General features: G+C 47.4%; 1 protein-coding gene across 1 annotated transcript; it reads right to left on the bottom strand.

Annotated features, from left to right (window-relative positions):
- Positions 1 to 3,852: 3,852 nt before the first annotated feature.
- On the bottom strand, positions 3,853 to 9,624 carry LOC141102844 (uncharacterized). The gene is made up of 3 exons (XM_073591872.1): positions 9,547 to 9,624; positions 5,716 to 6,555; positions 3,853 to 5,222 (listed from the first exon to the last, which is right to left on the bottom strand). The coding sequence occupies exons 1-3, from the start codon at positions 9,622 to 9,624 to the stop codon at positions 4,629 to 4,631; spliced, it is 1,512 nt and encodes a 503-aa protein (XP_073447973.1). The 3' UTR covers positions 3,853 to 4,628.
- Positions 9,625 to 12,819: the final 3,195 nt, after the last annotated feature.

Genomic DNA, 12,819 nt, shown 5'->3' with positions numbered 1-12,819 from the left:
GTGCAGGGAGATTCTTCAGAAACTTGGAATATGCTACAGGTGCTGTGCTTGTTATGGACATTTTGCTAAAGACTGTAAAGTTGTCATCAAGTGCACAGAATGCAGTAGCGACAGACATGTTACAGCTATGCATCTGGGCCCACCCTCAGACCCTCAGACAATTCACAGTAGCCTCCTACGGAGTCAGCGTCACAGGGGGTACGGGGTCAGTGTCACTGGGTGTACGGGGTCAGCGTCACAGGGGGTACGGGGTCATCGTCACAGGGGGTACGGGGTCAGCGTCACAGGGGGTACGGGGTCAGCGTCACAGGGGGTACAGGGTTCATGTCACACGGGTAAAGGGTCAGTGTTACATGGAGGGTATAGGGTCAGCGTCACAGGGGGTACAGGGTCAGCGTCAGCAGCAGCCTCTGCAATCCTAATAATATGACGGTTATGTGCCTCCCCTTTCCACCCAGGGCCCCATAGTAGGTGGTGGAGCCGCTATCGCTATTGGTAGGCCACTGACACTAAGAATTGTGCAGGTCCCCCCAGGAACACAGTGGAGCTGTTTGTAGGCAGGTGAAGGTACTTTTCCGGCCTGTAGGTGGCACTATGCCATTGTTGATGGGGAAGAGGAGTCTATAAGAGAAGTTGGCCCCTTAGAGACGCCATCACTCCTCCCTGGGAAGGCAGGCATCTGATTTAATGCCGAGTTCTTGTGAGAGTTGAAGCGGCCATCTTAACCTGGGAGCCTTTAAATAGGGGATCTCCTGTTATTTGGGAGTGTTTAAGGTGATTGGTAGGTTAGGGAGAGGAAGCCGCTGAATAGGGATAGTGCTGAGCATATGGAGAGGTCCTTGAAGAGGAGGGACAGAGTGAGGGACACCGACAGGTAAAGGGAATGACATTGATTATCTTGTTACAACGACACCTGAAAGTGGGTGGGATATATTAGGCAGTAAGTAAACATGTTGTCCCTGAAGTTGATGTGTTGAAAGCAGAAAAATGTTCCTCACAGTTTGTTGTGTACGGAGCTGTGTAGACGCAGACCGGTCAGGGTGCCCATGCTGACCTGTGTCCACAGCCAAAAGCACCTACAATGGTCACATGATCTTCAGAACTGGACCACAGAGCAATGGAAGAAGGTGGCCTGGTCTGATGGATCACGTTTTCTTCATGTGGATGTCCGGGTGCGTCACTTACCTGGTGAAGAGATGGCACCAGGATGCAGTATGGGAAGAAGACAAGCAGGCGGAGGCAGTGTGAGGCTTTGGGCAATGTTCTCCTGGGAAACCTTGGCTCCTGTCATTCATGTGCATATTACCTTGACACGTACCACCTACCTAATCGTTGTTGGTGACCAAGTCCACCCCTTCATGGGAATGGTATTTCCTGATGGCAGTGACCTCTTTCAGCGGGATAACGCTCCCTGGCACACTGCAAAAATTGGTTTGAGGAGCACAATGAGTTTGAAGTGTTGACTTGGCCTTCAAGTTCCTCTAACCTCAATCCAAGTGGGCATCTGTGGGATGTGCTGGAAAACAAGTCTGATCCTTGAAGGCCCCATTTCGTAACTTACAGGACTTAAAGGATCTGCTAGTGACGGCTTGGTGCCAGATACCACAGCGTACCTTCAGAGGTCTAGTGGAGTCCATGCCTCATTGGGTCAGGGTTGTTTTGGTGGGAAAAGCGGGACCTGCTCAATACTAGGTGGGTGCCTTATAAAGTTATGGCTGATCGGTGTATGTGAGCCATATTGCATGTTATGGTATTCCATTAACCACTTGGCGCCGTCTTTCGACTATAGCGCCAGCTTAAAATGCCAGGAGGGCATTCATGAACATCCTCCCATGTTTGCGCTGCCTGCGCGCGCCATGCGGTGAATGGGGTGGCACGAGTCCTCGGGACTTGGCTGATCACAGATCAGGGTAAAGGGCCAATCACAGCGGCCCTTTACCATGTGATCAGCTGTCAGCCAATGACAGCTGATCACGGAAGTAAACAAAAGCCGGTTATTGGCTTTTTTCCCCTTGCGCTGTGTGAGGAAAAAAGGAAGAAAACTTCTGTTACAGGGACATCGGTCCCACCAGTGCCACCTAACAGTGCCCATCAGTACTGCCAATCAGTACCCAGCAGCGCTTCATCATCAGTGTCACTTATCAGTGCTGCCTACCAGTGCCTATCAATGCCCATTAGTGCTGCCTCACCAGTGCCACCTATCAGTGCCCATTAGTACAGCCTTATCAGTGCCCATCAGTGCCACCTATCAGTTCCCATCAGTGCAGCCTCACCAGTGCCACCTATCAGTGCCCATTAGTACAGCCTTATCAGTGCCTATCAGTGCCACCTATCAGTGCCCATTAGTACAGCCTTATCAGTGCCTATCAGTGCCACCTATCAGTGCCCATCAGTGCAGCCTCACCAGTGCCACCTAACAGTGCCCATCAGTACTGCCAATCAGTGCCCAGCAGCGCCTCATCATCAGTGTCACTTATCAGTGCTGCCTACCAGTGCCACCTATCAGTGCCCATTAGTACAGCCTTATCAGTGCCACCTATCAGTGCCCATCAGTGCAGCCTCACCAGTGCCACCTATCAGTGCCCATCAGTGCAGCCTCATTAGTGCAGCCTCATCAGTGCCCATCAGTGTTGCCTCATCAGTGCCCATCAGTGTTGCCTCATCAGTACCCATCAGTGCAGCCTCATCAGTGCCCATCAGTGCAGCCTCATCAGTGCCCATCAGTGCAGCCTCATCAGTGCCCATCAGTGCAGCCTCATCAGTGCCCATCAGTGTTGCTCATCAGTGCCCATCAGTGTTGCCTCATCAGTACCCATCAGTGCAGCCTCATCAGTGCTCATCAGTGCCCATCAGTGCAGCCTCATCAGTGCCCATCAGTGCAGCCTCATCAGTGCCCATCAGTGTTGCCTCATCAGTGCCCATCAGTGCAGCCTCATCAGTGCAGCCTCATTAGTGCCCATCAGTGCAGCCTCATTAGTGCCCATCAGTGCAGCCTCATTAGTGCCCATCAGTGCAGCCTCATCAGTGCCCATCAGTGTTGCCTCATCAGTGCCCATCGGTGCAGCCTCATCAGTGCCCATCAGTGCAGCCTCATTAGTACCCATCAGTGTTACCTCATCAGTGCCCATCAGTGTTACCTCATCAGTGCCCATCAGTGCAGCCTCATCAGTGCCCATCAGTGTTGCCTCATAAGTGCCTATCAGTGTTGCCTCATCAGTGCCCATCAGTGCAGCCTCATCAGTGCAGCCTCATTAGTGCCCATCAGTGCAGCCTCATTAGTGCCCATCAGTGCAGCCTCATTAGTGCCCATCAGTGCAGCCTCATCAGTGCCCATCAGTGCAGCCTCATCAGTGCCCATCAGTGCAGTCTCATCAGTGCCCATCCGTGCAGCCTCATCAGTGCCCATCAGTGCAGCCTCATCAGTGCCCATCAGTGCAGCCTCATCAGTGCCCATCAGTGCAGCCTCATCAGTGCCCATCAGTGCAGCCTCATTATTATCCATCAGTGTTACCTCATTAGTGCCCATCAGTGCAGCCTCATTATTATCCATCAGTGTTACCTCATTAGTGCCCATCAGTGCAGCCTCATTATTATCCATCAGTGTTGCCTCATTAGTACCCATCAGTGCCCATCAGTCCAGCCTCATCAGTGCCCATCAGTCCAGCCTCATCAGTGCCCATCAGTCCAGCCTCATCAGTGCAGCCTCATTATTATCCATCAGTGTTGCCTCATCAGTGCTCATCAATGAAGGAGAAAAATTACCTGTTTACAAACTATAAAAAACATTTTGTTTTGTTTTTTCAAAATTTTAGGTGTTTTTTTGTTTGTTTAGCAAAAAATAAAGAGACCAGCTGTGATTAAATACCACCAAAGGAAAGTTCTATTTGTGTGAAAAAAATAACAATGTCATCTGTGTACAGCGTTGTATGACCGCACAATTGTCATTCAAAGTGTGAGAGCGCTGAAAGCTGAAAATAGGCCTGGGCAGGTAGGGGGGTAAAAGTTCCCGGTAGGCAAAAAAAAACCAGGAAAGTGACATGAAGTTTGATGTATATTTGGGGCGTTCTGTATACAGTACATCCAGAGATCATAGAAAGTTCTATAAGGTTTTTCATATAGATATACTATATCCACACTCCTCCATTCATGTGCTCACTCCCTTATTTCTTATGTGAATTATTCCATGTATATTCTATTAGCTCATTTCTTCTTTGCGGTGACTGTAGGAGGAAAGACTTCTTTGCGGTGACTGTAGGAGGAAAGACTTCTTTGCAGAGACTGTAGGAGGAAAGACTTCTTTGCGGTGACTGTAGGAGGAAAGACTTCTTTGCAGAGACTGTAGGAGGAAAGACTTCTTTGCGGTGACTGTAGGAGGAAAGACTTCTTTGCGGTGACTGTAGGAGGAAAGACTTCTTTGCGGTGACTGTAGGAGGAAAGACTTCTTTGCGGTGACTGTAGGAGGAAAGACTTCTTTGCGGTGACTGTAGGAGGAAAGACTTCTTTGCGGTGACTGTAGGAGGAAAGACTTCTTTGCGGTGACTGTGAGAGAAAAGACTTCTTTGCGGTGACTGTAGGAGGAAAGACTTCTTTGCGGTGACTGTAGGAGGAAAGACTTCTTTGCGGTGACTTTAGGAGGAAAGACTTCTTTGCGGTGACTGTAGGAGGAAAGACTTCTTTGCGGTGACTGTAGGAGGAAAGACTTCTTTGCGGTGACTGTGGGAGGAAAGACTTCTTTGCGGTGACTGTAGGAGGAAAGACTTCTTTGCGGTGACTGTAGGAGGAAAGACTTCTTTGCGGTGACTGTAGGAGGAAAGACTTCTTTGCGGTGACTGTAGGAGGAAAGACTTCTTTGCAGAGACTGTAGGAGGAAAGACTTCTTTGCAGAGACTGTAGGAGGAAAGACTTCTTTGCGGTGACTGTAGGAGGAAAGACTTCTTTGCGGTGACTGTAGGAGGAAAGACTTCTTTGCGGTGACTGTAGGAGGAAAGACTTCTTTGCGGTGACTGTGAGAGAAAAGACTTCTTTGCGGTGACTGTAGGAGGAAAGACTTCTTTGCGGTGACTGTAGGAGGAAAGACTTCTTTGCGGTGACTGTAGGAGGAAAGACTTCTTTGCGGTGACTGTAGGAGGAAAGACTTCTTTGCGGTGACTGTAGGAGGAAAGACTTCTTTGCGGTGACTGTAGGAGGAAAGACTTCTTTGTTATGACCTTAAGAGGAAAGACCTCTTTGCGGTGACTGTAGTAGGAAAGTCTTCTTTGCAGAGACTGTAGGAGGAAAGACTTCTTTGCAGAGACTGTAGGAGGAAAGACTTCTTTGCGGTGACTGTAGGAGGAAAGACTTCTTTGCGGTGACTGTAGGAGGAAAGACTTCTTTGCGGTGACTGTAGGAGGAAAGACTTCTTTGCGGTGACTGTAGGAGGAAAGACTTCTTTGCAGAGACTGTAGGAGGAAAGACTTCTTTGCGGTGACTGTAGGAGGAAAGACTTCTTTGCGGTGACTGTAGGAGGAAAGACTTCTTTGCGGTGACTGTAGGAGGAAAGACTTCTTTGCGGTGACTGTAGGAGGAAAGACTTCTTTGCGGTGACTGTAGGAGGAAAGACTTCTTTGCGGTGACTGTGAGAGAAAAGACTTCTTTGCGGTGACTGTAGGAGGAAAGACTTCTTTGCGGTGACTGTAGGAGGAAAGACTTCTTTGCGGTGACTTTAGGAGGAAAGACTTCTTTGTGGTGACTGTAGGAGGAAAGACTTCTTTGCGGTGACTGTAGGAGGAAAGACTTCTTTGCGGTGACTGTGGGAGAAAAGACTTCTTTGCGGTGACTGTAGGAGGAAAGACTTCTTTGCGGTGACTGTAGGAGGAAAGACTTCTTTGCGGTGACTGTAGGAGGAAAGACTTCTTTGCGGTGACTGTAGGAGGAAAGACTTCTTTGCAGAGACTGTAGGAGGAAAGACTTCTTTGCAGAGACTGTAGGAGGAAAGACTTCTTTGCGGTGACTGTAGGAGGAAAGACTTCTTTGCGGTGACTGTAGGAGGAAAGACTTCTTTGCGGTGACTGTAGGAGGAAAGACTTCTTTGCGGTGACTGTGAGAGAAAAGACTTCTTTGCGGTGACTGTAGGAGGAAAGACTTCTTTGCGGTGACTGTAGGAGGAAAGACTTCTTTGCGGTGACTGTAGGAGGAAAGACTTCTTTGCGGTGACTGTAGGAGGAAAGACTTCTTTGCGGTGACTGTAGGAGGAAAGTCTTCTTTGCGGTGACTGTAGGAGGAAAGACTTCTTTGCGGTGACTGTAGGAGGAAAGACTTCTTTGCGGTGACTGTAGGAGGAAAGACTTCTTTGCGGTGACTGTAGGAGGAAAGACTTCTTTGCGGTGACTGTAGGAGGAAAGACTTCTTTGCGGTGACTGTAGGAGGAAAGACTTCTTTGCGGTGACTGTAGGAGGAAAGACTTCTTTGCGGTGACTGTAGTAGGAAAGTCTTCTTTGCGGTGACTGTATTAGGAAAAACTTCTTTGCGGTGACTGTAGGAGGAAAGACTTCTTTGCGGTGACTGTAGGAGGAAAGACTACTTTGCGGTTACTGTAGGAGGAAAGACTTCTTTGTGGTGACTGTAGGAGGAAAGACTTCTTTGTGGTGACTGCAGGAGGAAAGACTTCTTTGTGGTGACTGTAGGAGGAAAGACTTCTTTGTTATGACCTTAAGAGGAAAGACCTCTTTGCGGTGACTGTAGTAGGAAAGTCTTCTTTGCAGAGACTGTAGGAGGAAAGACTTCTTTGCGGTGACTGTAGGAGGAAAGACTTCTTTGCAGAGACTGTAGGAGGAAAGACTTCTTTGCGGTGACTGTAGGAGGAAAGACTTCTTTGCAGAGACTGTAGGAGGAAAGACTTCTTTGCGGTGACTGTAGGAGGAAAGACTTCTTTGCGGTGACTGTAGGAGGAAAGACTTCTTTGCGGTGACTGTAGGAGGAAAGACTTCTTTGCGGTGACTGTGAGAGAAAAGACTTCTTTGCGGTGACTGTAGGAGGAAAGACTTCTTTGCGGTGACTGTAGGAGGAAAGACTTCTTTGCGGTGACTGTAGGAGGAAAGACTTCTTTGCGGTGACTGTAGGAGGAAAGACTTCTTTGCGGTGACTGTAGGAGGAAAGACTTCTTTGCGGTGACTGTAGGAGGAAAGACTTCTTTGTTATGACCTTAAGAGGAAAGACCTCTTTGCGGTGACTGTAGTAGGAAAGTCTTCTTTGCAGAGACTGTAGGAGGAAAGACTTCTTTGCGGTGACTGTAGGAGGAAAGACTTCTTTGCAGAGACTGTAGGAGGAAAGACTTCTTTGCGGTGACTGTAGGAGGAAAGACTTCTTTGCAGAGACTGTAGGAGGAAAGACTTCTTTGCGGTGACTGTAGGAGGAAAGACTTCTTTGCGGTGACTGTAGGAGGAAAGACTTCTTTGCGGTGACTGTAGGAGGAAAGACTTCTTTGCAGAGACTGTAGGAGGAAAGACTTCTTTGCGGTGACTGTAGGAGGAAAGACTTCTTTGCGGTGACTGTAGGAGGAAAGACTTCTTTGCGGTGACTGTAGGAGGAAAGACTTCTTTGCGGTGACTGTAGGAGGAAAGACTTCTTTGCGGTGACTGTAGGAGGAAAGACTTCTTTGCGGTGACTGTGAGAGAAAAGACTTCTTTGCGGTGACTGTAGGAGGAAAGACTTCTTTGCGGTGACTGTAGGAGGAAAGACTTCTTTGCGGTGACTTTAGGAGGAAAGACTTCTTTGTGGTGACTGTAGGAGGAAAGACTTCTTTGCGGTGACTGTAGGAGGAAAGACTTCTTTGCGGTGACTGTGGGAGAAAAGACTTCTTTGCGGTGACTGTAGGAGGAAAGACTTCTTTGCGGTGACTGTAGGAGGAAAGACTTCTTTGCGGTGACTGTAGGAGGAAAGACTTCTTTGCGGTGACTGTAGGAGGAAAGACTTCTTTGCAGAGACTGTAGGAGGAAAGACTTCTTTGCAGAGACTGTAGGAGGAAAGACTTCTTTGCGGTGACTGTAGGAGGAAAGACTTCTTTGCGGTGACTGTAGGAGGAAAGACTTCTTTGCGGTGACTGTAGGAGGAAAGACTTCTTTGCGGTGACTGTGAGAGAAAAGACTTCTTTGCGGTGACTGTAGGAGGAAAGACTTCTTTGCGGTGACTGTAGGAGGAAAGACTTCTTTGCGGTGACTGTAGGAGGAAAGACTTCTTTGCGGTGACTGTAGGAGGAAAGACTTCTTTGCGGTGACTGTAGGAGGAAAGACTTCTTTGCGGTGACTGTAGGAGGAAAGACTTCTTTGCGGTGACTGTAGGAGGAAAGACTTCTTTGCGGTGACTGTAGGAGGAAAGACTTCTTTGCGGTGACTGTAGGAGGAAAGACTTCTTTGCGGTGACTGTAGGAGGAAAGACTTCTTTGCGGTGACTGTAGGAGGAAAGACTTCTTTGCGGTGACTGTAGGAGGAAAGACTTCTTTGCGGTGACTGTAGTAGGAAAGTCTTCTTTGCGGTGACTGTATTAGGAAAAACTTCTTTGCGGTGACTGTAGGAGGAAAGACTTCTTTGCGGTGACTGTAGGAGGAAAGACTACTTTGCGGTTACTGTAGGAGGAAAGACTTCTTTGTGGTGACTGTAGGAGGAAAGACTTCTTTGTGGTGACTGCAGGAGGAAAGACTTCTTTGTGGTGACTGTAGGAGGAAAGACTTCTTTGTTATGACCTTAAGAGGAAAGACCTCTTTGCGGTGACTGTAGTAGGAAAGTCTTCTTTGCAGAGACTGTAGGAGGAAAGACTTCTTTGCGGTGACTGTAGGAGGAAAGACTTCTTTGCGGTGACTGTAGGAGGAAAGACTTCTTTGCGGTGACTGTAGGAGGAAAGACTTCTTTGCGGTGACTGCAGGAGGAAAGACTTCTTTGCGGTGACTGTAGGAGGAAAGACTTCTTTCTGGTGACTGTAGGAGGAAAGACTTCTTTGCGGTGACTGTAGGAGGAAAGACTTCTTTGCTGTGACTGTATAAGGAAATGATTCCTTGCAGTGACTCTAGAAAGAAAGATTTTCTCTCCCTCCCTATGTAGAATTTTTTTTGGGGGGCCATATCTTTAGAGGTCTCTATAGGCAAACAGTATATGTTCTACATACTGGTTTGTGAATTGTGTTCCCAAGTTGGTGCGGCTATATCTAGGAACATGGAATGGACTTTCGATGGGAAGCTCCCTTGCTGGACAGGAACAGCTGTGAACGAATCTATGGGCACTATACTGTAAAGTGCTGCATAGCATTGAAGGTGGTGGTGGAGGTGGTGTGATGTAATCTCACAAAAAGACACAAGGGGGCGGTATGGTCTCATATCTTTATTATTCTGTCATTTATACCCGGCAGCAGGAAATTCTCTTCCAGCCGAATCAGAATTATCTTCATCCCAAAGCAATCTGATTCTTCCAGATCCTAAATTCTAAATGACATTCCTCCCACGACTTCAGACCCGATATGACGATGTCCGCGGTGGGCATTCACGTACGCTCGCCCATTGTCACCCTCTAAAAGCCTCACATGGATGTCAGCCAATAATCTCCAGTTCCCGGAAAAGACGCCTCTGCATGCGGTGCAGCGATATAAATTTGAATTCATGATTCCAAAAGAATATTTTTTCCGGACCGCCCACCACACATCTACTGCGGCAGGGTGGCCCGGCTGCGCAAAAACAACCTACCCGCACTTTGCCCCTTTCTTTCCGGGACTGGGAGCGCGGGGGTGCGGTGCCGCCGCCTGTGACCGGCTTCCACTGCGATTGGGCACAGCAGGAGCCAATCAGCGGGACGCGATGTCCGATGGGACCCGCCGATCGTTGACAGGAGAGGCAGAACGGCGGTCTGGCTATGTAAACAAGGCAGACCGCCGTTCTGTGAGGGAGGGAAATACAGACCTTGTGTTTCTGCTAAGCGGAAACACAGATCTCTGTTTTCCTCCAGTTAAGCCATTTACCCCCCCACAGTTAGTAATCACTCCCTAGGAACACACTTAACCCTTTGATCGCCCCCGGTTAACCTCTTAAGGACCAGCCTCGTTTTGGATTTTTGGTGTTTAAAACAGGTTTTTTTGCTAGAAAATTACTTAGAACCCCCAAACATTAAATATTGTTTTTTTTTTTTTCTAACACCCTAGAGAATAAAATGGCGGTCGTTGCAATACTTCTTTTTGCACCGTATTTGCGCAGCAGTCTTATAAGCGCACTTTTTTTGGAAAAAATTCACTTTTTTGAACAAAAAAATAAGACAACAGTAAAGTTAGCCCAATTTTTTTTTTATATTGTGAAAGATAATGTTACGCCGAGTAAATTGATACCCAACATGTCACGCTTCAAAATTGCGCCCCGCTCGTGGAATAGCGTCAAACTTTTACCCTCAAAAATCTCCATAGGCGACGTTTAAAAAAAATTCTACAGGTTGCATGTTTTGCGTTACAGAGGAGGTCTGGGGCTAGAATCATTGCTCTCGCTCTACCGGTCGCGGCGATACCTCACATGTGTGGTTTGACCACCGTTTTCATATGCAGGCGCTACTCGCGTATGCGTTCGCTTCTGCGCGCAAGCTCGTCGGGACGGGGGGTTTTTTTTTTTTTTAAATAATTATTTTTATTATTTATTTTACATTATTTTATTTTTTTTTACACTGTTTAAAAAAAAAAAAGTGTCACTTTTATTCCTTTTACAAGGAATGTAAACATCCCTTGTCATAGAAAAAAGCATGACAGGTCCTCTTAAATATGAGATATGGGGGATCAAAAAGACCTCAGATCTCATATTTACACTAAAATTTAAAAAATGACATTGAAAAAAATGTGCCTTTAAGAGGCGTGGGCGGGAGTGACGTTTTGACGTCGCTTCCGCCCAGCAGTGTCATGGAGACGAGTGGGCGCCATCTTAGCCTCACTCGTCTCCAGGCACAGGACAGAGGCGGACGCGATCGCTTCTGCCGCTACGACGGCTCCGGTAAGCGGCGGAGGCCACCGGATCGTGGCGGGAGGGGGGGGCCCTCTCCCTTCACCGATAAAAGTGATCTCGCAGCGAATCCGCCGCAGGGACCACTTTTATCAGAAAGCCGACCGCCGCACGAAAACGGCGATACCGGGGTTATGGCAGCTAGCTGCTGCCGTAACAACGGTATCCCCCTTCAAAGTTTGGACGTACATCGGCGTGCGGCGGTCCGGAAGTGATTAACCCATTCCTTGCCAGTGTCATTAGTACAGTGACAGTGCTTTTTTTTTTTTTTTTTTTTTAGCACTGATCACTGTATTGGTGTCACTGGTCCCTAAAAAGTGTCATTTAGCCGCCGAAATTTCCTGCGCAAAAATCACGTACCGGTAGGTGATTTTGTGCACTGGGGAACACGCGTCCCGCCCGCGACCCGCTCCCGCTGTGATCGGGCGGACACGATGTCCCCTGGGACCCGCCGATCGTTCTCTGGAGAGGCAGGGCGGCGGTCCGCCTATGTAAACAAGGCAGATCGCTGTTCTGTGAAGGAGGAAGATGGAGATCTTGTGTTTCTGCTAAGCAGGAACACAGATTTCTGTCTTCCTCCAGTTACAGCACCCCCCCCCCCCGTTAGTAATCACTCCCTAGGAGCATATTTAACCCTTTGATCGCCCCAGATGTTATCCCCTTCTCATTAGTACAGTGACAGTGCTTTTTTTTTTTTTTTTTTTTTTTTTAGCACTGATCCCTGTATTAGTGTCACTGGTCCCCAAAAAGTGTCAGAGTGTCCGCCGCAATATTGCAGTACCAGCTAAAAAACGCTGATCGCCGCCATTACTAGTAAAAAAAAAAAAATGAATAAATGAAAATTCCATAAATACATCCCACAGTTTGTAGACGCTATAACTTTTGCGCAAACTGATCAATATACGCTTATTGGGATTTTTTTTTTTAACAAAAACATGTAGCAGAATACATAGTGGTCTAAATTGATGAAGAAATTGGATTTTTTTTTTTTTTTTTTGTGGATATGTTTTATAGCATAAAGTAAAAAATATAAATTTCTTTTTAAATTGTCGTTTTTTTTTTTTTGTTTATAGCGCAAAAAATTAAAAACCGCAGAGGTGATCAAATACCACCATAAGAAAGCTCTATTTGTGGGGGGAAAAAAAAGGACAAACATTTACTTTAGGTACAGCGCCGCACGACCGCGTAATTGTCGGCTAAAGTAACGCAGTGCCGTAACGCAAAAAAAATGGCCTGGTCATGAAGGGAGGTAAATCTCCTGGAGCTGAAGGTGGTTAATATATAATCTACATAAATCCTACATCAGTTTTTGACCTTTGTAATTTGTACTTTTATAATGAAGGCAAGCGATCGAATTCCATCTAATAGTTTTTACAGTTACAGAATGGGATTTGATTGGCTGCCATTAATCATTTTCTTCGTAGTCCTCCAGCCTATGTAATGCCAGAAGCAGATTATTGTATAATTATGGAATGTTTGAAGTCGCTGTTTTCATGGACGTGTCCTAAAGATGATATGATAATGTAATCCAATGGAGGGACGCCTGTCCTCTGCGCTGTCACACGCGGACCGCCGCAGACGCCGTGTTGAGTGATTTGTGGTCCTGCTGACTCCACACACAGAAATCGGAGAGGAAATTGATTTTTCTGCCTTCAGAGGTAATAGGAGAAGATTCTGTGCAGCCGCTGTGGAGATTGGAGGTCACAGAATTCAAGGTGAGACCAGCAAACCGACACGTCTCCCAACTCTAAGTCATGCATCTGTACACACACTAGATTACCAAAAGTATTGGGACGCCTGCCTTTACACGCACATGAACTTTAATG

Source organism: Aquarana catesbeiana, linkage group LG07 (genome assembly GCF_042186555.1).
Source record: "Aquarana catesbeiana isolate 2022-GZ linkage group LG07, ASM4218655v1, whole genome shotgun sequence".
Lineage (NCBI taxonomy): Eukaryota > Metazoa > Chordata > Amphibia > Anura > Ranidae > Aquarana > Aquarana catesbeiana.
This window is presented reverse-complemented; position numbering and strand designations above follow the sequence as displayed.